The 25,524-nt window shown below is 38.6% G+C and overlaps 6 protein-coding genes across 10 annotated transcripts in view; 3 read left to right on the top strand and 3 right to left on the bottom strand.

Annotated features, from left to right (window-relative positions):
* LOC111321203 (protein wntless homolog) overlaps positions 1-6,277 on the bottom strand; it is a 14,320-nt gene extending 8,043 nt beyond the window's left edge. The window contains exons 1-3 of one of the 3 annotated variants that reach the window (XM_022924024.2): positions 5,567-6,277; positions 4,334-4,532; positions 572-847 (exon numbers count right to left, since the gene is read on the bottom strand). In XM_022924024.2, coding sequence (XP_022779759.2) covers positions 572-847; positions 4,334-4,436 — 379 coding nt within the window. In that variant the 5' untranslated portion in view covers positions 4,437-4,532; positions 5,567-6,277. Of the gene's footprint in view, positions 1-571; positions 848-4,333; positions 4,547-4,609; positions 4,746-5,566 lie in introns of those variants that run through there. The other 2 variants (XM_088738578.1, XM_022924025.2) reach the window with 2 other exon arrangements.
* A 484-nt stretch (positions 6,278-6,761) lies between these two features.
* On the bottom strand, positions 6,762-7,611 carry LOC111321218 (uncharacterized). The gene has a single exon (XM_022924038.2). It carries the CDS (start codon positions 7,507-7,509, stop codon positions 7,000-7,002), a length of 510 nt encoding a protein of 169 aa, XP_022779773.1. The 5' UTR covers positions 7,510-7,611; the 3' UTR covers positions 6,762-6,999.
* A 1,194-nt stretch (positions 7,612-8,805) lies between these two features.
* LOC111321199 (allene oxide synthase-lipoxygenase protein) lies at positions 8,806-17,411 on the bottom strand. Of its 3 annotated transcripts, none has more exons than XM_022924016.2 (13): positions 17,283-17,411; positions 15,396-15,482; positions 14,769-14,938; positions 13,874-14,056; positions 13,558-13,696; positions 12,987-13,096; positions 12,309-12,501; positions 11,774-11,972; positions 11,318-11,480; positions 10,669-10,772; positions 10,434-10,536; positions 9,987-10,205; positions 8,806-9,236 (listed from the first exon to the last, which is right to left on the bottom strand). In XM_022924016.2, exons 2-13 carry the CDS (start codon positions 15,460-15,462, stop codon positions 9,003-9,005), a joined length of 1,884 nt encoding a protein of 627 aa, XP_022779751.2. In that variant the 5' UTR covers positions 15,463-15,482; positions 17,283-17,411; the 3' UTR covers positions 8,806-9,002. The 3 variants fall into 3 exon arrangements, with proteins under 3 accessions (XP_022779751.2, XP_022779753.2, XP_022779752.2); XM_022924018.2 differs by having other exon boundaries at positions 12,987-13,093; XM_022924017.2 differs by lacking the exon at positions 17,283-17,411 and adding an exon at positions 16,022-16,142.
* Positions 17,412-19,034: 1,623 nt separating this feature from the next.
* LOC111321195 (uncharacterized) lies at positions 19,035-23,757 on the top strand. The gene is made up of 2 exons (XM_022924007.2): positions 19,035-19,213; positions 20,248-23,757. The coding sequence occupies exon 2, from the start codon at positions 20,251-20,253 to the stop codon at positions 20,764-20,766; it is 516 nt and encodes a 171-aa protein (XP_022779742.1). The 5' UTR covers positions 19,035-19,213; positions 20,248-20,250; the 3' UTR covers positions 20,767-23,757.
* Positions 22,783-23,757, top strand: LOC148721107 (uncharacterized). The gene has a single exon (XM_088737990.1). It carries the CDS (start codon positions 22,783-22,785, stop codon positions 23,314-23,316), a length of 534 nt encoding a protein of 177 aa, XP_088594116.1. The 3' UTR covers positions 23,317-23,757.
* Positions 23,758-24,269: 512 nt separating this feature from the next.
* LOC148721106 (uncharacterized) lies at positions 24,270-25,268 on the top strand. Its single transcript, XM_088737991.1, has one exon. The coding sequence runs from the start codon at positions 24,464-24,466 to the stop codon at positions 24,986-24,988; it is 525 nt and encodes a 174-aa protein (XP_088594117.1). The 5' UTR covers positions 24,270-24,463; the 3' UTR covers positions 24,989-25,268.
* The last annotated feature ends 256 nt before the right edge of the window (positions 25,269-25,524 follow it).

Below are 25,524 nucleotides of genomic sequence, written 5' to 3'. Positions count from 1 at the left end.
TAATACTCCAAAAGCTCTTGATAATGATTTTCTTAATAAAAACTCTAACTTTTAATCGTTGACTATGATAAATATATAAATTTGGCAATATTTTACCACAGCCCCATACTTCATGATGCATACAGTTCTTGGATAAAAAAAAAACAAAACAAAACAAAACAAAACAAAAACAGTTGATTGCCTTTGGGACTATCGTGTTTTAGAAAATTAATTATGGGAACTACAGCTATAGGCAGACAACTAGAGCTTCAATGGAAAAAAAAAGGCCTTCAAAAACTTCCTTAACACATGCTTTATATATGAAAACATTTGGGTGTCTGCATGCTGTGTGTGTGTGTTTAAAGAAGAGGTGCATGGCAAGTGCTTTGTCCTTCGCTATTGTTTTACGTGCAAGAATTTAATTGTTTCTTAATACTACAGATCAGGATCCTTAAAAAGTTTTCTGAGAGTCCCAATCCTTGAGCCTCAAATCTTGATCCTTGAAATAATTTCAGGTGTCAAGGATTGAGTGTTAACTTATTTTTAAGTGATACTGTGACTCACAAATGTGCAATGTCTCCGTTGAAGTTACCTTGACTATCATCATATCTGTATTCTGGCCTGTACTCGATATCCAGCCTTATTGACGTTGCTACAAACTGAAACCAGCGAGACATCAACTGGCCAGGAAAGGGAAACCTGATTGCAAATACAATCTGGTCAGGTTTGATACGTCGTGGATCATCTTCAGCTTCTTTGATACTATTGAGCCTGTCGCAATGTCTTGGATCATAAAAGGAGTCAAATTTCCCAATTTTTCCTACACAAATAGTCGCTATATGAGAAACAGCACTTGTAGGCGCAGGAGCTGTAAAGAGGTAAATAAAATTTCAAATCAATTGTTAGAAGCAATTCATTAATGTCATCTTATTTTTATGACCCGTAACCCTTTAAATCCTAACAGTGATAAACATCTAGCAGAATCTCTTCTTATTCCCTTATTATTTATTTACTATTTTTCTCAAGCTGCTCAAGCACATGTTTGAGTGCCTGTTATTGTTATCACTGTTTTATATGTTGTGTGTGGTGTGTTCTTTCCTTTAAAACCTAAAATATGTTGTACCAAAATCACACCAAAAAAACTGATACCTTACTTTTGTGAAATATAAGGTTGGGTTTCCTCACCACATGCTAAATCTTTGGTTATATTGTATCAATGTATATGTAACTTCCTTTATTTCTGCTGATGTATCATAAATTATAACATAAGCAAAGTAAAGCGCGCACTCTGATTGGTCAATTTAGCGTCCCCCATTTGCCCATGGGTGTAGGCTGCAGACGTGAGCAAATGCAAAGACTATTTTTCCACGCGCGCTTGTTTTTTCTGGTCACGTAAGATTTGTTAAATAAAAGGGAACTCTTTAGCTACAATGTATCAATGTTATGTTTTAAAACAAAGGGTAAACACCACACCGTACACTATTGAGTTATGAATGCACTTGGGAGGTTTAATAAGCACTCAAGAAGCTAGAGTCGCCCTCTGCTATCGCCTCGAGCGACTCTTACGCTTCTTTCGTGCTTAGCAACCTCCCGCGTGCATCCATAACTCAATAGTGTATGCTGTGGTGTTTACCATTTGTTAATTACAAAATGGCAAAATAAACAATACAATACAATACAGCAATTGCTCTCCATAGTATCACCCCTTGATTCAAACATTTAGGTGAAGAGAATAGACAAAATTAACGTAGATTAAAGAAGCTCTTGAATGTTAGACCAATTCTCCTTGTAACTAGCACAGGAAATGTGTAGAGAAGCTCCCAAAGGATGTTTGGATGTACATGGGTTCATAATTCTCAAAGTTTTTTTTATCTAATCTCTTAGTTTCCTTTTTCAGATTTATTTGCAGGGTATGTGGAATTCACCCTAACCAAAGGCCGCAAAAATTGTATGACAACCAGAGAATGTGAAATAAGATTTTGTTGCAGAAAAAGATTTTCCCCTTATTTAGACTTAACTATATACCCACAACCAACTTTCAAGCAATTCTTGTCCAGTAGGATAACACTAGGAAATATATCCCAGCTTAAACCAAGACAGAAATGTCAGTGCAAGAACAAGCAGACAAATGTTGAGAATATAGAATAATTTGTAATTAGAAGATTATTAGGTGATCCAATACCAAATTCTCCAAGCTCAAATCGTAAAAATTGTTTGGCAGACAGTAAAAGAGAATTATCAATGTTATCTTGAGAGTGGAATGTTTAAGAGGATAAAGTACATGTACATGTATATCAAGTATGGCGAGTCAGCACATGCTTTACGTTCATGAACATATAATTAATGAGGAATTAATAGTAACAATTTTATACACCATCTATCCACTTTATGTGCCTGATTTTACAAGAACATAGTATGACATCACATGAAGCTACACCTATTTTACAATACAGATTACAACCACATTTACACTAGGATTATGTCAACATGAAAGGAAACAGAGCCTACCAAAAATGTGTTTCATTCTCAACACATGGCTTCATGGCTCAATTGCTAGTAGCAATTAAGACTCTAGCAAATGGGATGAACAGTTTTGAATCCTGTTGAAGCCTGAATTTGTTCAGGCTTCTTTTCGTTAATTCTTTAATGATCCTCTCATCTGAGAGGATCATTTGTTTCCCTGCTTGTTATCCACCATTTAAAACACGATTTATTTCATTTAATTGCAATAGAAATGTATGGTTATTCATGGAAGAAATTTACCATCAAATCTTGCACTGTAAAGATCAGTAGTCAATGACTAAGGTCCTACTGGTCTGAAGGTCTGATTTTTTAGTAATTAGGACTGCTTATTTACATTAGAACTAACCCAACCACAGTTTTACACAAGCAGTAGGCCTCTGGAATTCTCATAAGAATTTTGATTTCATTAAATAAATGTCCTTCCGTTATTGGCTTTTGGCTCTCTTGACACTGTTCACATTTGAAATAATCATCCATTCGGGTAAAAGGTCTGGCTAAATTGAACACAGGTTAGAATACAATTTTATTAAACAGCAGTTAAACTATGTTAAAATAACCTGCCCTTTGAATTTCTACTCTTAAATGTGAACTTACCCAGCTGTCAAATTCATTGACATCTTCAGCACCATCTCAATAACCAACAATATTGTAAGTGTCACAGTTCAATGGCTACCCATGTATCATAAATTACAATATGGTGCATGAAATGTACATTTGCATGTTCAAGATCTTCTATTGAAATCTACTGTGTGTATTTATAGTTACAATACTGTCTACATCTTTTATAAATTTCAAAACAATTATGGTATTTTTTCTCAATATATTGCAACTCTGCTCGTAGCAGTCGGTCACCCAATGCTAACACTCATCCAGACAATATCAATATTGTTCACATTCAAGTATGCATTATAAATAGCACTAAATAAATCAGCCACTTCTCTAATACAAATTTCCATCTTAATTCTCAATTTATAATTTTAAAGTTGTCATAAAAAAATTATGTTCACTAAAAATCATAAATAATTGAAGTTACCACAGAAATAAAATTATCAAAATCCACTTTTTCATCTTATAGTGTGTATCGTGAACAACCAATGCAGCCAAATATTACAGTACTACAACCAAAACAAGACAATTGAAGCACTAAAAAGTAATCAAATTAATTCTTACCTATTTTCAAAACAAAATGCTTTTCAATAAGTTGATGTTATGTTTCATTGTTGACTGTTCTCCAGAAGCTCTGGTGGAAACTTCTAACTTTGACTTATAATCAACTTTTCGTTGAAAATTAAACGCAGGAGCTGAAGATTAACACTTTTAAATGCAGCTAACAATATTTCAACAAGGGTCCTTACAAAAGACAACCTTCAAGTGCTTATATTCAGTATACATGCATACAAATAATTCGTATATAAATCCACTTTAGAAATGTTTTACGGTTAGTTTCCGAACCACATTTAAGGTTCAAGTTCGCTTCGCTCCCTTGAATCTAGTATGCAATATTCTGGCCATGATATTAGACTAAATATCAACTGTAAGTTTATGTACACACATCTAGTCCATGTTTGATGAAATACAGTATACCACTTGTGATCGAAATGCTCTCAGTAATAACTCTCAAATGTTCAATTCGATACATTATTTAGCATGCGTTCCACTGTTCCCTAAGGGCTCTTTTGAACACAATCGAAAAATTATCCGCTTCTAACTTCTGACACCAATGCCTCGAAAAGCAAAATTTTTCCGCAGAATTCTTTCTTGACCTCAGCGAGACACTACTCGGTATTCGCATATTTTGACGGTGAACTAAAATTGACCTCATTATACTCACCGATTTTCCCTCCAACAGCGAAAAAGGTCGCCAGAATTCCCACTAAGAGAAGCGCAAATGCTAAAAGATGTCGAAGCCTCAATGTCTCCAAAATTACGGCCATTTTCTACGAATTTCAGCCACAAACACTCGGTCGAAGGTGACTTCTTCGCCGAAGCTCTTGGAATTTAAACGTGCCCACAGACAAAGCGCGCCAGATCTAAGAAGACGAAAATAAGTCATTAATAACGCCTCAACCAATTGCGAGACAGGTCTGAGTTTATTATTATTTCGCACCCTGAGGTGTTGACTTGAAAACAATACTTTTTCCAATAAGTAATAAAACCTCTTTCTTTTGAAAAGCGGAATACCGCTTGCATCTACATTACACACTCCTTTTTGGGAATATCTAAAGAATGTCGGGCGCGACACCAATTTCCTTTACTGAAGAGCTAATGTTTGAAAATGTGAAGAATAGTAAGAAGCTGCCGTCCAAACCCTGAAATTTCCGAATAGGTTTCTTATACAATGACAATTAAAAGTCATAACTGTTCGTAATAAATTAAGATGTTTATCAGATTATTTTACAACCCCGTTGCATGCGTGCATATTAAGAAGCGCTCTGTTCTGGCACTCGCCCAGATGTCGGAAGGGAGTCACCCGGGCCCAATTTTTTGTCATTAGAGGGGTATGTCGGAGTAATTTGCCGCCTCCCTGTAAGAAATAGTGAAGCAACACCTTTTTTTTCTAAGGTAACTTAGTTTATACGAACTTTGGGAGAGCACTGTTTCGCGGTAAGAATTCCAATGCTGACCAAGTATTTTCTTGTGTTGACTAAATGTCCAGAACGGAGCAGCCTCAAACCACAAGCCGGGACTGATAATTTCGAGACTCTTGGTAAACCGGCAATGCCTAGCCGGGAGGAATCAAGCCAGCTTGAGTACTATCCAAATATTCTTTAATGACATGGTTAAGTTTATTTCCAATCATGAACTGTCGCCGAGGTCTTCGTTCTTTTGAGTTTTATGATACAAAGTGAAATTTTTTTGCATTCACTCATTTCTCTGTCTATTCGTTCATTTTTATTTTTCATTATTCACAGTGTTTTTATTTATTCGGCATCTGTTTACTTATTTGTTTATCCTGTGTTTCCTATTTTGTTTGCTTTATCAAAAGAAAACCTTATTTTTCTCACTCCTATATTTTCCTGGAGAGTTAATTTTAAAAGATTTTAAAATTTTAAGAGTACGTTACCTGTAATGGCCTGTAACCGACAGTTGTTATTGTCTTAGCCCAGTTTCTAGGGAGTGCTCCAGCAAACACGAAGGAAGAAACTGGGGCGAGTGGGGCGAGGCTTAATTTCAGCCATCCTGCCTGTCGCTTCTTTCCTTGGTCATCAGTGGATTAAAAAGAACTTTGAATAACAACTTTCAAATAAAGAAAACAAACCGTTCATCAAGTTTAAATCAGTTTAAATCTAACAATAAATTGCGATAAAACATTTCTTAAAATCATTTTAAGATTAAAAAATTACAAAAAAACGACGACGTTTCGACGTTAGCTCACGTCATTATCAAGTCAAAATATGTTTGTGAGTTCCAGTCTATAAATACATAAAAAAAAAAAACAATAGCTGATTAAAAGCTATAACGTGAGAAAAAGATGATTAAAAATATTAAACATTACTGAGCATTTCAAATACTAAACAGTCAAATTTGCCCTGGCACTTTCTAAAAACTGTTGATTGGTTTTCTTTCAAGAGGTTGTCGTTACCGTGAGTTTCTATGAAATGTCTACTGATTGCCGAATTTTTGTGCTCAGTAATGTAATTAAATATAGAATATAGTTTATATCTGACCACTTGCAGCCCAGAGACTGAATTACGGGCGCAGTGTAAGGTTGAGAACAGACGTCAGCGTATCAGGCGCCTCTGGCAGCCGCTTCAGTCTATCGATCTCACCTTCCCACCCATCCCACCCCAGGGGAGGACATCCATCACACAGTAATCTCGTGTGTGGGAAATTAACGTCTCCTACCCCAGTTCTGCAGGAGACGGGACCCCCATTTATTCGTCCCTATCCGAGAAGACTAGAATATCTAACCATTTCTTGATGCTATAGAAAGGTAGCAAAGTCTTCTCAATTATTTTAAGACCTTGAGTGTTGGTCCGGCCGGGGCTCGAACCCTCGATGAAGGTGTTGGTCTGCGTATCCGACATAATCTGCATCACATAGATCAGATGAAAAAAGATAAACATCCACAACGCACTGCCTATTAAAAGTTGACGGATGAATTTCTTTGGGTTTAAGATCTTGCCCAGTTTCTTGCTCACGAAAACTGGCTGCAAAGTAGGGCCAACCGTAAGATCGCTTAACTGCTTCCGAACCGCATTAGTGGCCACTTGATGTTTAAATCTTTACAAAGCAGAAAGAAACAATGACGAAAGTGGCATAGTAAGAATTAGTCTTCTTTCTTATTGCATTGAATGTTAAGATCTCTGACTTCTACTTTACAGATATTTATATTCACACAATTATCGAATTTACAGGTAGTGCTAACATCAGCAATAATTTAAAAAATATGTGATAACTGATTGATTCGATCCTTTCAAGAAATCCTGATTTGTGTAAACAATTCAACTGGACTGTAAAAAGAAACATTTTCTCAATATTTCCTCGCGCCTCGAGTCATTTCTTGACCTTCTTAATAGCGTCAATCAATGATTGTAAGATATCACCTTCCAACATCACTTCTGTGACCTCTCCATGTTTGATTTCAAATGAAATCACACTGTTTCGACCATCGCGTCTGGTACCGTGTAAAACCGATGGAAGCTCCACAAAAGATACCGGAATTATTTTACGACGTAATTTTCCATCGTTGTCCTTAAGAACTTTGCTGATAACTTTCCCATCGAATTTTGCTTCTTGTCCTCCTCTTGTAACAAAGACAGAGGATTTCTCTTCATTGATAAGCTGAGTCGCTTTAGAAGAACAAATCAAAACAATGCAGTCACAACGTTGGCGCATTTCGTCTTCAAGCGAGAGTCCACAAAGAGAGATATCAACAAGATCCACTACGAATACTTCTCCATTGCACTCGCTTTCTAAAACTGTCCGTAGCTTTTCAGCGTTTTCTTCTTGATCTTTGGTAAAAAGAATGAGGGTTGTTTTCACAAAGGACGTTCTACTCGCCATGTTTGTTGTAAAAAATAAAAGAAGATTTCAGGGTGTTTTCATAAATAAATAATGACGCAAACCTCTTCATTTTCTTTCAGTCCTGAAGGCCACAGCGGAAACTGAAAAAACCACAAGCGGAAATTTGAATAGGAGCTGGCTAGATATCTGATCATGAAAATCAAAATTTTCTGAAAGACCAGATTTTTTTTAGGAACTCTAATGTCGCCGGTAATTGATCGAAGTACCGATCGCTTAGTTTATTACAGTAATCTGGCCTTTAATCAGATAACAATTATGCAGAACGTTCTCAGTACAGCGAACAATTTATTTCGATCGTGAGGTATTTTCTTGGCTAGCATGCACCTCACTGATTTTTTAATTCAAGCTTACAACTGGAAATATCTTTCTGTTTTCCAGCGGGACACTGAAGGACTCAAAATGAAAGGTTAATAAGATCTGATTTTCGCATCGTGGTTACAAAAAGCCTTTCATATTAACCCCAATCATTACCTTTATTTAAAGGTTCTACTCTCAAACGAGGCCCGTGTAAAACTGCCAGTGAAAGCGAGGACCGCTGATTCCAGGCCTATTTGAAAACACAATAATAACATAAAATCATGCAGCTTTTTGGCAAAACATAAATCAGTAAAATTGTGAACTTTTCAGGACAGAGGCCCACATTCAGCCTAAATTTTCTAAACTGAATTTTGCCACGTAAAACAAGCTCTGATTAACGCTGCGGCACGAGTGGCCAAGCCTGCGAGATGCAAGTGAGCGTAAGGTATGTAAGGGGTCTGGCACTAGAACCCTCGGGACTTCTTTCGCTCTCATGTCGCTGCAAACGTGGCATCTACCAAGTTTGTTCGAGCAGAACATTATGACTGAACGGCAACACCCCAAAGGGCATCAGGTCTTTTGCATCTTTATTGTGAAAGAGTTTCCCACAAACTAGATCTAGCACATCTCAGGTATGGGAGCAAATCGTAAATAATTAGTGGAAGTGATCCTGATGTTCTACTCTTTCCTCTTGTGCACCTCCTAGGTATTCCCTTTTTTTTTTCAGAGAAGGGGGAGGGTGGCGGGGTGTTCTTTTCTGTTCGAAGGGGGAGGGTGGCCGAGTGCTCTTTCCCACTCGAAGGGGGAGGGTGTCAAGATGCTCTTTCCAGCTCAACTTTAGAGACAGTTTTGAGGGATGTAAGGAAAGAGAGGCGGGAAGAAAGAAAAGATTCTTCCAAGCGCAGGGACTTAAAACACCCACCTTTCCAATCTCCTATTAAAATATGAAGCAAAATCAAACAACAGTATAAGCATAGGTACTCATCTTCAAACTCCAGATCAAGATTTCATCGATAGGTCTGCTTTATTAATCATTAAATGTGGTTTGAACAATGTAGAAATAATTTTAATTTGATATTAGGGCGCACTTTCTTTCACAATCCGAGAAAACTTTAAACCAAACCACGGTTTTTTCAGGGGCTATCTTGTCATCTTATTCCGCGCTTCAGTATTTCTCATGTCTGTATTCCGTTCGGTATCCAGCGAGGCAGTAGGTAAGGGTAAGTCAAATGGTCTCCCTTGAGCCGGTTCTGATTCCTCTTCTCCAACTTGGGCTGCACGAGTCTTTGAAGGAAGTAAAACCACTTGGACACAACGTCTCTTCCACGTTTGTCCGGCAGTTGGCTTCCATAGTCGAAGAGACTATCGTAACGGTAATTAGTCAGGGAGAAGGCAACAATTGCGTGTCGCTTTTGGAAGGATAAAAAACTTCAGTTTAGGCATTAGCTTGATTATTATACGATTACGTCATTTGAAGGTTTGGCGTCGTCCCGTTCGCGCCTTTATTGTTATTTACAAGGAAGCTGCTCAAAAAAGGTGCAAAACAACACAAATAAGCAAGTTTGCCTGCACTAGTTATTTTTTTTGTATTGCTTCATCATTATTTTGGTATAAATTTGCTGATTGAGACCCGCTGAGACACAGAAAAAAGACAAGACCTCTGCTTGCTCTGAGATACCTGGATCCTGTGCCCCATGCTCTATGCTCTTTTTCCCATGCTAGTCCGTGCCTCGTGCTCCGTGCCCCGTGCCTCGTGCTCCGTGCACCCTGCTCCTGCGCATCTACCCTCGCTTACCTCGTGCGCCACGTTTTGCGATAAATGCTTGGGTTCATTAATGTTCCATTCTTATTACTTGACATTGAAAAGACAGGGGGCACGGCCTACAATTTAACGTCCTTCCACGAGAAGATTACACCGTTTAACCGTTTGCACACGGAAAGCAGGAAATTCATGACGGTTCAGTTCAAGAGCACTAAGTTGATACAATAAGGGGTCGAGGCAAAGTAATCACAAGCTCCCCCAACTTAACTTAGTGGGTGACATTCTTAGACTCTGAAATCAACTCATGTCACAAAGCACGCAGAGGAATTACACCACAGGAAATAATTTTCATGAAAATTACAACTATATAACGATACATCGAGGTAGGAATACTCACGGCAGAAATGTTAGCGTTAGGAAAACTGAACAAGGAGAACACATCATTGGAGACTCGTCGGTCTCGATATAGCTTGGTGGGCATGTTGAGTGTGAACCCTCCATAATCTGCCACGGGGTAATTCAAGGCTGCATGTTGCCCGCTGAGTTGCCACAAGAGTCTTGTCAAGAAAACTACAAGACTGTCAACTGAGGTCAACTCATAGGGAAGATCTTTCACCTACAATAGCAGCGAGTTAAACCGATTAATTAGCTGTTGGTTGCCTCACCGTGAATTATTTATACTCACTAGAGAGACATTTGAGATTGTAGCCTTTCTCACTGCGCACCCTATGATCCGTGTCGTGTATGGGATTCCCTTTGCGAGAAAAGTCCTAGGCTAGGTAATAAAAGGAATGCTCCAATGGACAAAAAAAAAAGTTGTAGGAGCTAATCTAGTTTTTCTTACATTTCCATTTCCTCCATCAATGCCTACGCCGTCAGCAGATACTTCGTTCATAAAATTTTGCAATTCATAGTCGTTTTGCACTTCCTCGTCACATTCGTAGTACCTGGGGTGGAGAAAAAAGCAGATGCCGACTAGATGGCTATCAATGTTTATACAGCCTGAATATACCATAACATAGGCGCAAGAAACAACCGCTGATCAGGAAAAAAAGCCTGCGTTTACGCACGTAACTTACTGCTTGACATAATCTCGGACCGCTTTTTGAATCGTAACGAAGATGGAATAACCATCGTCTCTGTAAGGAAAATAACGGAGGGTTCTGAAGTCCAGTCCACGTTCCTGAAGGTGGAAAAAAGAAGAAAATATCATGCACTCAGCATCCAGGTGCATCCAGGCACGAAATCGGATTGTCTAGTTTCCTAGATAAAGATTAGCAACCCAATGGAAATCCTGACTGAACAGAAAAAGAGGGCCATACTGTCCAAATTTGAAGTCAGAGGCTCATGGGGAGCAGGGATGGCGCAGTGGTGAGAGCACTCGCCTCCACTGCTGTGGCCTGGGTTCGATTCCCGGACCCAGCGTCACATGTGGGTTGAGTTTGTTGTTGGTTCTCGTCCTTGCTGCGAGGGTTTTTCTCAGGGTCCTCCGGTTTTCCTCCCTCCACAAAAACCAAAATTCCAAATTTCAATTCGATCTGGAAACAGCGGACAAGAAGAGCAACCTAGTGGAATGACCATTGCTTAATTATTTATTATCTATCATGAACAGCCTGCCTTCGAGGGACTTTTCTCGCTTAAGGAGAGGTACACTATGGTGGACTGTACATGTGCGCCCATGAGAAAAGGAGACTTAAAAGAAAAAGGCCAGTATGTAATAAGTTTTACCCGAATATTTCCTATGAAATCTGTGTCTTTCCAACTTGTTTGCCTATAGGACTTCAAAGCAATGTTTACAGCCCCGAGATAACCGTACGGGAACAGCCTGTGTAGGTTTTGATTCTCTCCTAACAGAAATTGGAACGCCAACTTATCTGTTATACTGATGCCTCTGCAATAATAATCACAATCATGATCACACTAAAATCATTATACTAACGGCGATACGATCACGATGATAGCGCCATTACGGTCACGAACATGATTTCGATCACCATACGATAACGAGCGCGATTACGAGCACGATTTCAATAACGATACGATCAAGATAAGATCGCGATATCTCTGACGATCACGATTGCGATCACTATCAGGATACGATCATGATCACGATATTTCTCATGTTACGCCTATCTAGATGTACATTGCCAAAATCAAAAATTTTAAAATAAAATTATCGACAACCTGCAGTGATACTTGATGACCTGATGGAGTGGATGATTCTCGGACAGCTGTCTGTCCTTACTCACGCAGAATGGCTCCAAGAGAAGATGCGTCTTCGCCAAATGTTCAGCGACTTGGTTGTAGCCGAGGTCTGCTCCTTGAACGCTGAGCTTTGCCAGCATCCAGAGGTCACCGTCTTTCGGTGTGTAAACTGGAGAACCTGACCATAAGCGAAATTAGAGTAAAAACTTTGTTACAACCTGTATTAAACAGACCTCAAATCAAGGCGATACTAATTAATTCCGAAATTTTTCCTTCCTCCCCATGGTCAACCAGGATCCTTTTATGGACACTTTTATCAGGTGGACACGAAATGATAAGGCACTTTACAATAATCGACATTCTTCTTCCAAGGCCTTTTTTCTTTTTTTGCCTTTTTTTTATCTCACGGTCGCAACGAGCTGCATTGAGGACCAGATAAAATCACTTTTCGGGCTAAGGGCCTGTTACGCATGCTCGCAGCGCATGTGGTACGCTGTACAGACAATATTCATACCGGGTTTGACATCCATTTGAATGGCTATGGGGATCAGATTGTTTCTGTTGTTTGGGTGGACAGCGAAGAACGCTATCGGTGAAGTTGGATCCCACATCTTTCTATGAGGACGCGACTCCATGATGTCTGGCATTGCTGGTAGATAATCCAAAAGTGGATAACGTAAAACAAACACCATTTTTCTGCTTATTGCCTGTGGATGATGAGGGATAGTGAATGAGAGTTGTTCAGAAAGAAAGGGGGAAAGGGGAGAGAGGGGAGGAGGGGGGAGGGTGAGAAGGGGGGAGAGGGGAGGAGGGGAGGGGAGGAGGGAGAGGGGGAGAAGGGGGAGAGGGGAGGAGGGAGGGGGGAAAAGGGGGAGAGGGGAGGGGGAGGGAGAGAAGGGGGAGAGGGGAGGAGGGGGAGGGGGAAAAGGGGGAGAAGGAGGAGAGGGGAGGAGGATAGGAGGGGGGAAAAGGGGGAGAGGGGAGGGGGAGGGAGAGAAGGGGAGAGGGGAGGAGGGGGAGGGGGAAAAGGGGGAGAAGGAGGAGAGGGGAGGAGGGTAGGAGGGGGGAAAAGGGGGAGAGGGGAGGGGGAGGGAGAGAAGGGGAGGGGGGAAAAGGGGGAGAAGGAGGAGAGGGGAGGAGGGTAGGAGGGGGGAAGGGAAGATATAAAAAAATTCGTCAAAGTAGAACTTACCTTTGCTAGTGAAATTTTTGGCAGGTTTGGAGTATTAATTATAAGATTATCCCAGTCAAACTTCTGATTTAAAACTTTCTTCAGCTCGCTCCACTTCAAACCAACATCTTCTAAGAGACAAGAAAAAAATATTGGTCAAACTGAATAAAGGAGTTTATGGCCTGTGTCTCCTCTGCTTCAAGTTAAGAGGGTTTGAAAGAAAAAATCCTTTTCTCTTACTGTCCCTATAAAAAACTCAGTGCAATTTGTGACAACTTTTGAAAAACGCTTTCTTGTGCTTTAATAGTTGTCACTTTGCAGGAAAAAATGTTATGAAATTTTGCATAAGTGAAAAAGAGGCGGAGACCTGAGAATGTTATATGGAGGCCCTGCTCTAGCTTTCTCAGAGCATTTTAGAGTTTGTTGGGCTGTTTTCCTATTTGCACTCGTGAAAGACTCCGTCACTCCCTAACCATGCGCTAGTCTGACTAAGACAACATGCAATGCCAATCAAGTCAGGCGCCATTTTCCCGCGCTTGGTCATATCCTGTTACACTCAACGATTTAAATTCAAATTCACGTTTTTATCTACCCTTATCGGTTGAAATTCTCTTCAGCGTCATAGGATTGACGCCTGCGAGTCTCTGTTCAGCAAACACTTTATCACGCATCCAGTACTTTATGATGTTCTGGAACGGTTCTTCGTCGGAGGGATTTTTGAAATACGGATCCTATTGAGAAAAAATATATATTTGAGTGCCACATCACTTGACCGGAAAAACTAAACTGGCGTGAAAAAAATCCCAATCATTCAAGGTGAACGGTGAAAGAGCAGGAAACATTGTGTGTATTTAACAGAAAGACGAGGTTCTTAGCGCACTCTAATTCAAAGTGCTACATCAGCTTACCCCCAAAGCTTCTTGTGCCTTTCGAAAGAAAGTGTATATCTCCACAAAGTCAGCGAAGCTTTGTATATCTTCTCCTGCATTAAGTTTGTGCCACTGCTCCAAAATCTTGGCGCCTCCCGCGGTTTTTGCAAGGTATATATTAAATTCCCATTGCTCGAAAGGATGCTTACCAAATACAGCTGTCTGAAGGAAACAAAAAAAGAAACATACTTCCAGGGCTCTTGGCACGAAGCAAAAACACCACTGTATTAACTTTCGAACTTTGCAACCCTTAGGGACTGTTATGTATTTTCAACAATTTACCTTTATCCGGTAACTCTTGGTAGCTATTCATTCACATATGTGTAATTTTTTTACTGATATTTGATGTAAATTGAGTGGTAGGTCATGAAGATATTAAAAGAGAAGAGACATATTGCCTACCCAATAGAATGAAATAAAATCACAAAGAGCCGAAAATGAAAGATGTTATGGAGTAGTTAATCAAGCTTTACGCTTAAAGTCGTTAGTTTTGTATCTCAGAAGGGAGAAATGACTTTGGAAGGGAAAATGTCGCTTCTGAAAATGAAAAGGTAATCGCTAGTGTGTGTTTTTTTTTTCAATCAACCATCATCTTAAAAGGCGCTAGGACACAAGCAATGTTTTTAAACTGGAGCGGCTTTGATACTATGATTTTTGTCTCAACCTGTAGATCACATACAATGCTGGAGAAATATCTCCTGAATATCAAAATATCACGAATGAACCGTGAATGAAAGTTTTATTTCCGTAATTGTGATTACGTTGATTTTGCTTCCACAGCACTCGGTCAAAATATTCTCTGAATTGCTGGAGACTAAATAATAAATCAACAGTCTTCCGATAAGCGAAAATATTCGTCTGCAGAACAACTTACCATCTGATCATATGTCATGTTCAGCCATCTGATTGGTTCATCGGGAAGAAAAGAAATCGGGGCTAACTGATAGACTTTTTTATTAACCAGCAGTTGTCGATAACGTCTTTCTTGGCAAGCCCTGGAAGTCTTCTGTGAAAGTTCAATGGGACACACTTCGCCAAAGATCCCTAAAAGATTTGACAATATCATTGGTTTTTTTCCTCTTGAATAAACCTTCAATTTTTAGTTTCAATCTTGAAATCATACAAATTCTACTATAGTAATCAGTGCTAGAAATACTTCGGTTTTCCTTCTATTTGCAACCCTCTCCTCAGTCCTAACTCATTCCTCAGTCACCCCTTGATAGTGTGAAACAATTGACAGGAGAAGTAGGAGGGGGAGGGGAGTGGAGGAAATTACTGCGAGAGTTTCAACTTTGGCGAACACGTGTCACAATTAATCATCGCCATCTTTACCCTCACTAAACCTGTACCAAGATCCCCCAAATGGATCTCGTGACCATTCGACCGTGGGAAGGCACAAGGCTAGCATAATGCAGGAAGAGGGAGACTGGGTATAGGAAAAGGCCGAAAGATCTAATTGATCCAATTCTGAGCTGTTTAATTTAACTTCTGTAATACTTACCTGCGAATCCATTTACAAGACATGTCATGCACAGGAGAGCCACGGAAATTAATTGAAAGCCAATCATTGTGATGTTGCTAGGGTATCCTGTGCAGAGAAGTACGAGTTAATATCGCGTTCAAGGGAATATTCTGGTTTCTTCTGATACTGAACGGCGAGCGAAATTGAAAAACCAACTTTAACAGAGACGAAAGGAGGGCCTCTCTGTCTTTAAATCTCAGATTTCTTAGCATTTTACACGCCTCTGAAAGTCAGGTGTTCCCATAAAAAAAAAAAAAAACTAATGTTAAACAATGAAATCGTTTCCTTAACAAACAGTCGGTGTTAAAGAACTTTGCTTTTAATAAGGAGAAAAGAGAATGGTTAATCATTACTCTATTTATTTGCTGAAGTGGGATTTGAAATGACTGAACATTTTCTGGACTCGAAAAAGCGTGAGGTTAATAATTTTTTGAATGACTTTCAAAACTGAAATGACTTTGAAAAGCTTGTGGAACTAAAACTACTGTTAACAGACTCTTATCAAACTTATTATGTCCACTCAGTATTGAATCTTAAATACATCATTAGCTAGGCAATAGTAGACAATTCCACAGCAGCGCAGCAATGGAGTTCTACATACATACCTTCAACCCAGTTTGCTCTATTCAGGAAGGAGTTTTGAAAATATCGTAGCTAAATTGTCTGCGATGGCAGCAGACTTAGACATGAAATAAATGTTTCAGCTGTGAAGAAACCTTTTCCCTTGGTAAACATCTGTATACATAATTATGGTCCTTTGAATTTTAATGTGTTTAATCAGGTGACAATTTTACTTTTCGGTATTAAGGCTTGTTGACAGAGTGTTTATCTTTTATTGTTCCTGATAAAATAAAAAGCTTCTAAAGAACAAAAAGACTTTAAGCCCTGACGTCATATCTTCGTACAAACTGAGTGAGATCAAGCTATGCTATCCGTTCATTAACAAGTTACAGGACGTGAGGTAGAAGCTGAAGGATTCTCTTGCGCAAATTGCTCCTATTTACCAAAATACATAGCTTCTGCAACAAGATTAACCTAAGTTGGGACACTCACGAGGATTTTTCGTCACGCGTGAGATCTCGCACGGCATGTCTCCCTGTTTGAATATTTTAGCAGGCGCGGTCGTGAAGAGACCGAAGCCTTTGTTTAGAATCTGCGCTGACACGGTCAGCCACTAATCAGGAATTAGTCTTTGCAACCAAGTTCTTTTTCATCGCTATTAGGTCACAGACTGTTATACCTTCAGAAAAGTCGAAAATGCTCCACGTACAAACTGATAAGGAACAATAAAGCTTTGGTTTGAACTGCAGAAAGACTTGAGCGTGATTCAAGTCCATTCATACTATTTGTCTAATTCAGAGTCCTTCAGATGCCGCTAATAAGTCATTTTATAGTAAAAAAAATTCCAGTGGTGAAACTAATTTTGAAGAAGGGATTAATAATTTTGTCTTTCTTTTTTCGGTTTGGCTTGCCAGTTTTGTGAATAAGGCTCATTGAAAGCATAAATTAAAGTCTTTGTCATCAAATTTTGTTTTTTTTCGCGCCCTTTCCATCCAACTAACATTCTAATATGTAATTTTAACCACCAGTTTTGTGAATAGGGTTTATTGAAAGCATTAATTAAAGTTTTTATCATCAAATGGTTTTTTTTTTTCGCATCCTATCTACCCGACTAACATTCTAAAATGTAAATTTAACTGCATACACGCTTACACTCTGGGGCACTAGCAAGAAAATTCGGGTTGAAATAAAACGGTCTCAGAAGTTTTTCATACCCAAAAATCAAAATTTTCAGTCTAAAGTTTTGGCAGCGCTGTCCTTGTGATTCTCGTTCAACATTTAACGCGAAAAAACAGTATCCCTTACCCAAAACAGAAAATGACGTCCGCACTCTTCAAGTTTCTCCTCGGCCTTGTTTCAATTCTGGTCGTTAAACAGAAAAAAGGCCTTGATATCACGAATCCTGATAGCTAACTCAATTAGCCTTAGCAAAGACCAAAACTGATATGAAACGATACCACGTCGTATTTGCTGTTTGTGCAAATAACAACGTTTTCTGCTTTGTTAACACACTTCTTTGAATAGTTATTACACGATCCTCGGTGTTGACTCTTAGCTCATTACATGCTTGTAAGATATCGATTTGCCTTTGTTGTCTCGTTTAGTATTTGGCTGTAATTAAATGGTGGCTTTGCAGATCGTACACAAAGATCCCATAGTGACGTATTTTATTAAATAGAAGAAACTTAACTTGCCAAGTCGGAGGATGTGAAAACTTTCATTATTTCCGCGGTTTGCTTTTTGGTTCTTTATCTTATTACTAAGTTCCTGCTTATTTCAACCAAGATGTTTGCATTGTGTAGATCTGTTGTTTACGGTGGCTCGTAAGTGCCATGCAAAAATTGTGATTTTTTTATCGTTTTAGCGACTTTTTTAGCAACTTTTTTTAGCGACTTTTTTCATGTTTTTTTTATCGTGTTTTTATAAATCTGCTGTGATTGGGAAATTGGCGGGTACTGAGAAAGTCTTTTATCGAACTACAATCTTAATCATTTCAGTTGATATTCTACTTTTTTTTTCTTTTCTACACTTGTTTTTGGTCTGCATGCAGGGTAACTAAGAATCGGGAAAAAAGTTGGATTGTCGTTTCAGGTGATGAAATAACGCCCCGCATAAACCACACCAGATATATTAAAAAAAAAACGCAAATTAATTTAATCTGGGCCTAGCGATCATGTCGAACAGTTCAGCGAAATTTTCAACTGAGGATCGTAGGTTATTTAGGATTAAATTGCTTTTGTTTTACTTCACTCTGTAACATGTCCAGACAACCTGCGCTTTCTCTTAAAAAAAAACCGATTTTATGTATTAAATGCAGATTTTTACTGGTAACTTTGCTCAATTTAAGAGAAAATCCTCGATAACCACTCGAAAAAATGATGAGTTTATTGAGGCAAAACACCACTTTCGATAAGAGTTTGCATAATGGCACATCAAATGATGCTTTAAATGATCGGGTCTAAATGTTATTAACATGTAGACTTTAAAAAGTAGCTGCCTTAAACATATTGGTTTTTGCATCGTCTTCTCTTTAAAATTTTTTTTTTCGATTTACCAAAAGCAAGACAATATCATATTCTCTGGTGCATATTCTCTTGCCAGTAAGCTATTGACTGCTTTTTTAGCCCACGCTGCTTTTGTTGTTTTGTCAGAAACCGTTGTAATATCCAAGGCAAAACACACAGTTTGAAAGTGAAAAGAGGAAAGGTATCACTGTATCGAGCAAATGATATTTTATGTAAAATGAGACGAAGCGTCTTTTGCGATTTCGCGACCACGCCCATAGTAGGGTGGCCTGGCTTGTAGTTCCTTCATTTATCAATAAATATTAACATAAGTTAAGTTGATTGGAAATCAAGCGATTTATCTTCGTTTTTTTCTTATTATTATTTTAAAATTCTTAATTCTGATCACGTTGATAAAAGCAAGAGACTATGAGTCTCTTGATAAATGTTATTCACGATTTTACTGTTAAAACTTGAAAACATTTTGGACTTTTAACGCTGGACAAAATGCGCCCCACAGAAATCGCGGGCTCGACATTCTAGAAGTTTATTGACGTCATATGGTGGTCTTGCATAGCTCGCAATCCTCCGCAAACTATTCTTAGTTGAAACTCAGGAACGATCTTAGAAGTAACTCCTTTTCACGCAAAGTCTTCGATTGTCAGCCTTACAAAGCTTGGAGAGACTTCAATCTCGAATTCGGACAATTTCACAAAGCGTTTCCTTGAAAAGGTAAGCAGATTTCCTTCTGTTTACTTGATTACTTACTGCCGTTCTGTCACACGATTCACGCTCGGTTACTCAATGACTCAGGGGGTTTTAGGTTTAGTCAAATGGTGATCTTCTCGATCGATTTGATCGGCGAACGCATGTTTGAGGGCGCTACAAGGGGGTCTCCATTTATTCTCACCGAGGTGAAAGTAAAATTTGATGTATTTTAAAGCAATATTGGGCCTTAAATGACCACCATATTTAGATTGCTTCAGGCGGCTAACTCTGCTTCTCTAAGATCTGTCTTCGACTAACCAAAAGTATACAATTTTTCTTGCAAAATCTCACCACTAATTCTGTCTCATCCTAGCTACAAAAATGCATTTATTGACGCCAATTTCTTTCTGGCTGGTTATGTCTGTTGTACCAGCTTCAAACTGAATCACTATTCTGTGAATATTTAATGACATTTAAAGTTAACTCAAGCCTTTTAATTCATGATAACATGTAACGCTACCAACCTTGGGAACACGCAATGTCGGTATCTCTACGTTACCTGTAAGTAGGTCGTACGCGGTTTGATTTGAGAATTTTTTCGCCGTTTTATTCAAATTTAACATGTGGATTTGGTGATATGTTTTGATTATCATGGTTTTCTTTTTCAGAAAGCTAGGAATACGAAAGCAACTTGTTACTTCAGCAACTGAAAAGAACTCCGCCGTCACGAGTGTTACACGTTAATAATTCTTTATGCGTCACGCGACAGCATTCAATCTACGATTACTTCCGACTCAAAAAGAAGTCTTCAGCCAACGATATGTCATGTGTTTAGACAATCTTAGAAATTTACGATGAATCTCATTAAAAAAAGTCTTCTTGAAGGGAGGAGGGGGGAAGATGGTTATTCATACAATTTAGCCCAAGCATGCCCGCAAGAAGCATCTATTTCGCATTCCGAACCAGTTAGAAATCATCCTAGAACAACGAAGCAGAGTAAATAATAGGTTTTCTAGTTTTTTACTTATCAAATTTGTTCATGAAACTTGTTTTCGCAGATCATGGGCAACGATCCGTCGAAAAAAGGAAAAGAAAAAGCAACACATCCAAAGATAGTCTCCAAAGGAAAAAACAGCTCCAAAAATCTCCGTTTGCTGATTTTACACGAAGCGGAATCCAAACCACCAATCGATGCTGTTGATCATTTTTGCGACGCATTAAACGCCTGTAAACCTCCAGGAAGTTTAGAAATCAAACAAGAAGGTGTGAAAATCCTGGAACTTGACGGTTCAAGTTCTCTTTCTGGGTCCTTCCTCACGGAGGCGAAGAATTGGATTATCGAATGGCTGGATAAAGATGGCGTGGTTCTCATCTGCTTGTTGTCAAGTCAAGACGTACACCCTTTCGCAGAAGATATTAATTTCCAAGGAGGGAAGATCGTGGCGTTCTCGTTTGGAAAATGTCCGACCTCATGGAAGGAATGTATTTCTTTGAAAGTCGACCTCAAAGCTGTGAGTAGCCCAAGCGATTTTGAAGAGCCGTTGAAAGAACTTGTTGCCACTGTTAGGGCAGAGTGAACTGAATGGAAGTGGGTCATCGAGATCTAGAAAACAGCATCTCTAAATTAGTAATTTTAACTGAGCCAGATTGTTGTCAACAATTCCCGCTTTGATTGGTCCAATAATTAAATGACGTCACCGTCTCAACCAGTCAAATGGGAACCTAAGCCTTATCGTGTTTTTGTCATTCTCGTTTTCTCACTTTTTAGGCCGAGTACGTGTTTTTTGAATTTCCATTGACTCTTTCCTCCTCCTTTGAAATTTTCCTCGTAATAATTTGAGCATTGTTCAATTCCAGAAAATCACTCAAATGTTTTAAAATCACGTCAGGAATAATGATATCACAATGTAAATGAAGCAACAGAGATTGAACGGTGATCGGCCAAATATTTGTAAAACATTTATAATCTGTATTTTGAAGAAATTAAACTAGTTTGAGAAAGTGATATTAAAACCGTTTGATCCTCAAAAATTTCCATTAAGTTCAGCTGATTTTGCGCGGGCTCGTTAGTTGCAAGAATAAATTTTTATTTTATGACTTACTTTTTCTATCGATCTTCGAAGATCACCTGTTTCTCTAACGAAAGCTTGGTTTACAAAACCCTTTCTTAATTACATTTTCTTTTGATCATCTAAAGCAATTGCACAAATGAGTTCATTCAGACTAAAACTATTTGCTAACTCACGTTGAGCGCTAAACAAAAACCACTAAAGTTTCGACATTTAATGGCGTCGACTGCAACTATGAATCGTTCGGCTCAAAAATTTTCTAACAGATGTCGAACGTGATCGGCTAGTTTTGAATTGTGTACTTAGTTGCCAAGCCTTTGATTTGGAGTGAGGCTGAAGGTGACCTTGTAGTAATGGAGATCAGTATCTAGTTTGCATGATAACAAATTAATTTACATTTGAAAAGCAGCAACATTTGTATCGAAACTAGGTCACCTCTAGCCTCACTCTTTTTCGAAGGCTTGGCAACCAAACATGCAACTGTAAAATGGACTATTCTTAGAAACCAGAGCTTGGAAACCAAATCTCACCACGGAAGAGAAAGAAGGAATTTGGGTTTTTTGAAATTGAATGTAGTTTTTTTTTTTCTGAATTCGAGAGAGCGGAAGTGTGCTCTCCAGTGAAAGATGTCGCCTTAAGACCATTGTGAGACCTTTGTACTGATAAAGATATTTTGTGACCCGTGCAGACTATTTACTCTTATCACGAGGAGAGCATAAACTGCCATATGACTCGTGATCGGAAGTGTTTAGACTGAGAGTATGTAAATATAATTGCGATGTTTAGACTCGGGCGTACATTTGAGAAATAATATTTCATAAAAGCCATAGACGATTTTTTTTTTGTTTTTTTTCATAGCCACACAGCCTCAACTCAACACTGGGGCGGATTGGATCGTCCACACTAACCGTAATCAATGCGAATTAAAAAAAAAAAATCCACCTCCGAAAGCGATTTTAAAAAGTTGTGGATTCATCAACCGTATTTAGCGGATATGTGTAGGAAAAAGGCCAAGCCGATCCGCAAAAAAAAAAAAAAAGAAATATCCGGACACGTGTACTGAGACAAGGCCTGAGGTTATACAAACAAGATAAGAGTCCTCTATCTCTTTAATAATTCAACTACGCATAATAAATGAAGGCAGATTTTGAAATATCATTTTTAAATCAAATATAATTGACGGAGAAATAAATTAGATTTATTCATTTAAGTTTCGAAATGGAATAGGTACTTTTCGGAGAGGGAATATTTCGCAGATAGACTCGGCTGATCTTAACTGGCAAATTAAAAAATATCAATACTTTCTCTTTGGACATGTTAATTAAAACACTTTATTGTTATGCTTCGTGGCAGGTTGAAAGGAAAACAACATTAAAAAGTCATAACATTTGCTGACAGTGAAAATGATTTGAAATCCGCCCAGATTTAAAAGTGAAAAATACAATTTCATTTCAAGCGGTGAAAGGGATTGATTTTGAAGTCCGCAAGTATTGTTTTATTTCATACAAGTTTTGCTGATCAGAGATGGGAAACGACTCTAAAAAGGCGAAGTCGGCTAAAGAAGCGACAAAAGTTGTGGTTCGCGGTGAGAAACTGAAAAACAGTACCAAAGAAGTGCTTTTCCTGTACAAGCCATTATCAGAGCGTACAATCGAAATCATGGAACATTTCTGCGACGCTTTAAATCAGGCCAAACCTCCTGGCTGTGTAGAGGTCTCGGGTGAAGACAATGTTGTGAATTTATTGAAACACGATCGCAAGGTGGTGAAGGCACGGATTTTGAAATGGTTAACGGTCCCTAATAATGTTGTTGTTGTGTGTATCTCGAGCTCAAATGACCAAACGGAGAAAATACCGCGTGAAGATTTTATTGACGACGAAGGAAAGCTACCGGCAAAAATATTTCCTCTCTGTTTTGGAAAGGATATTCCTTCTCACTGGCGTGAGGCTGAATGTTACTGCCTTGGTTTGGCGAAACCCGAGACGGTAGAACGGCCAAACGATTTCGAAGGCGAGGGCTTGGATACGCTTGTAGCTGCGATTCGAGGAGCGGAGTAAAACACTATATAAGAACTCTACACAGAAATGAAACATTTTTTATATGTGCAACATTCTTTTCGCTGTTCTGGCCAGCTTATTTGAAGACATTTTCATCAGTCCAAAGTTCGCTTTCGATCCAGCTATAGTTTAGGAAATGCGTTTAGAAGGTAGGGCGTAAATCCCATCTTATACAAAATTATTTTCTTAGTATAAACTATATACAAGTAGATTCAAAACTTCATGTTTTTATTAACACAGTTACATTAGGTTATGCTCTATCAAATTTAAGCGTAAACTCGCGAGCTTTCGGCGCTTATCAAATCAAGAAAAAAAAGAAATCTCGTGAATTCAGCCAATGGATTCATTACAAACTGCAAAAATTCATGTCTGATTCTATCATTTCTTCGAAAAAGTAACAACGTTGGCTTTTTAATCAATAAAGGTCGCTTTGAAAATGTCTGAATGCCGTGGAACCGTTTTTTTCTGAATTAATAAAACAACAGAAAGATCAGAATTTCGTATAATTGTGTTATAAATTTTTTACGACGCATTAAAAGTCATGGGATTTTTCGAAAGCATTATATTTTGATTAGAATTTGAAGGGGAAACGAAATGAAACGAGCAATTGAAAAAGGATTGAAAGAGTGAAATCAAATAAACGCTTAATTTGAGCTATAACCTTAAATAGGATCATACGACAAGAATATTTTCTTTTGTCTCTTTTCCCCATAATTTCTTAATCCACTTGATTTTTCCTTATCTCCCTGTCATGTGATTTTTTTTCTCCTTTACCTAGATAGGAACTACAGTAAAATCGCTCCAAATAAAGTCATTTTAAAAGTTGTCACACTTCTTTCGGTTTTGGGTTGGTGCCACATCCGTTTTAGTTTTTCGAGCCAATCAACTGTCAGAATAGGGCCAAACCTTCCTTTGCGTGACTTGCGGCTGTTTGTTTATCGACGATTTAAAAGTTCGAACGTCCAAGTTCTCATGAGCGAGTTGGAGCTTTGACTCGACGCAGGAGGAGTTCAACGTTTGGACCGTCAAAACCACGAAATTATTCGTTTCAAATTGCGGAAAGCTGTTTGTTTTGGTATTATACGTGAATTTTCAATTATCGGACCATACTATTTACTAGTCCAACCTCTCACGATTCCAATCTGCAATGGGAAAGGACTCCAAAAAGACGAAAGAGGCCAAAACCGCGAAACTCATCCCTATTAGCTGTAGAAGAGGGGGAACCAAGCGTGTGCTTTTCCTGTACAAACCAACATCAGAGCGCTCCAGTGTAATTATGAAATATTTCTACGATGCTCTAAACCAGGTGAACCCACCAGGCTGTGTGGCGGTGTCAAGTAAAAACGCTGTCAATTTATCGGAACACGATGATGAAGTAATCAAAGATCGAATTTTTGAATGGCTGGCGGTTCCAAACAATGTCGTCATTTTGTGTATCTCGAGTTCAAACGATCAATCCGCTATAATACCGCTTGAAAATTTTACCAACGACGAAGGAAAGCTACCGAGAAAAATACTTCCTCTGTGCTTTGGAGAAGAGATTCCTCCACAATGGCTTGAGGGCAAATGTTACAGCCTTGGTCTGGAAAACCCCGAGAAGATACAGCGGCCGAATGATTTTGAAGGGAAGGGGTTAGATTCGCTTGTGGCTGCGATTCTAGGAGTTGCGTGAAACGCCATTGAACTATAATCGCTAAATGTAATAATAATGCAATGTTGAAAATATAAACGTTTGTTGTATCCACTTCCGGTTAGGCATTCGAATGAAAAATTTCCCGTTTTTGCCAAACTTCGAGATTTTGTATTTATTAAGAAGGATGTATTTTCCTTTGTAATTTATTTCATAAATATGCGAAGTAAAATTGTATAAGAAAAAAATTAAGTATGTTACGTCTTAAAAATCGTTATTTTGAACGCATTTTGGAATAAAGTCGCCGTAATTATTAATAAGATTTTCCGATATATGATTATGTTTTGATGAAACTAAAATTTCAAGTTTTATGAGGGACGGGGTGAGATGGGGAGTTTGCACCAACTTTCACAGGAGTGATCTGGCGATCAGGCGTAATTTTCGTTTACATCCAGATACAATTCCCCATAAAACTTTCCGAAGTATGAATTGACAGCGTAGAAAACAACCTTCTACACTCCGTTTTCCTTATCATGTGAGTTTTTTTCTTTGACCATGAAGGGAATAAAAAAGAAATT

Source organism: Stylophora pistillata, chromosome 11, assembly GCF_964205215.1.
Source record: "Stylophora pistillata chromosome 11, jaStyPist1.2, whole genome shotgun sequence".
Taxonomy (NCBI): domain Eukaryota; kingdom Metazoa; phylum Cnidaria; class Anthozoa; order Scleractinia; family Pocilloporidae; genus Stylophora; species Stylophora pistillata.
This window is presented reverse-complemented; position numbering and strand designations above follow the sequence as displayed.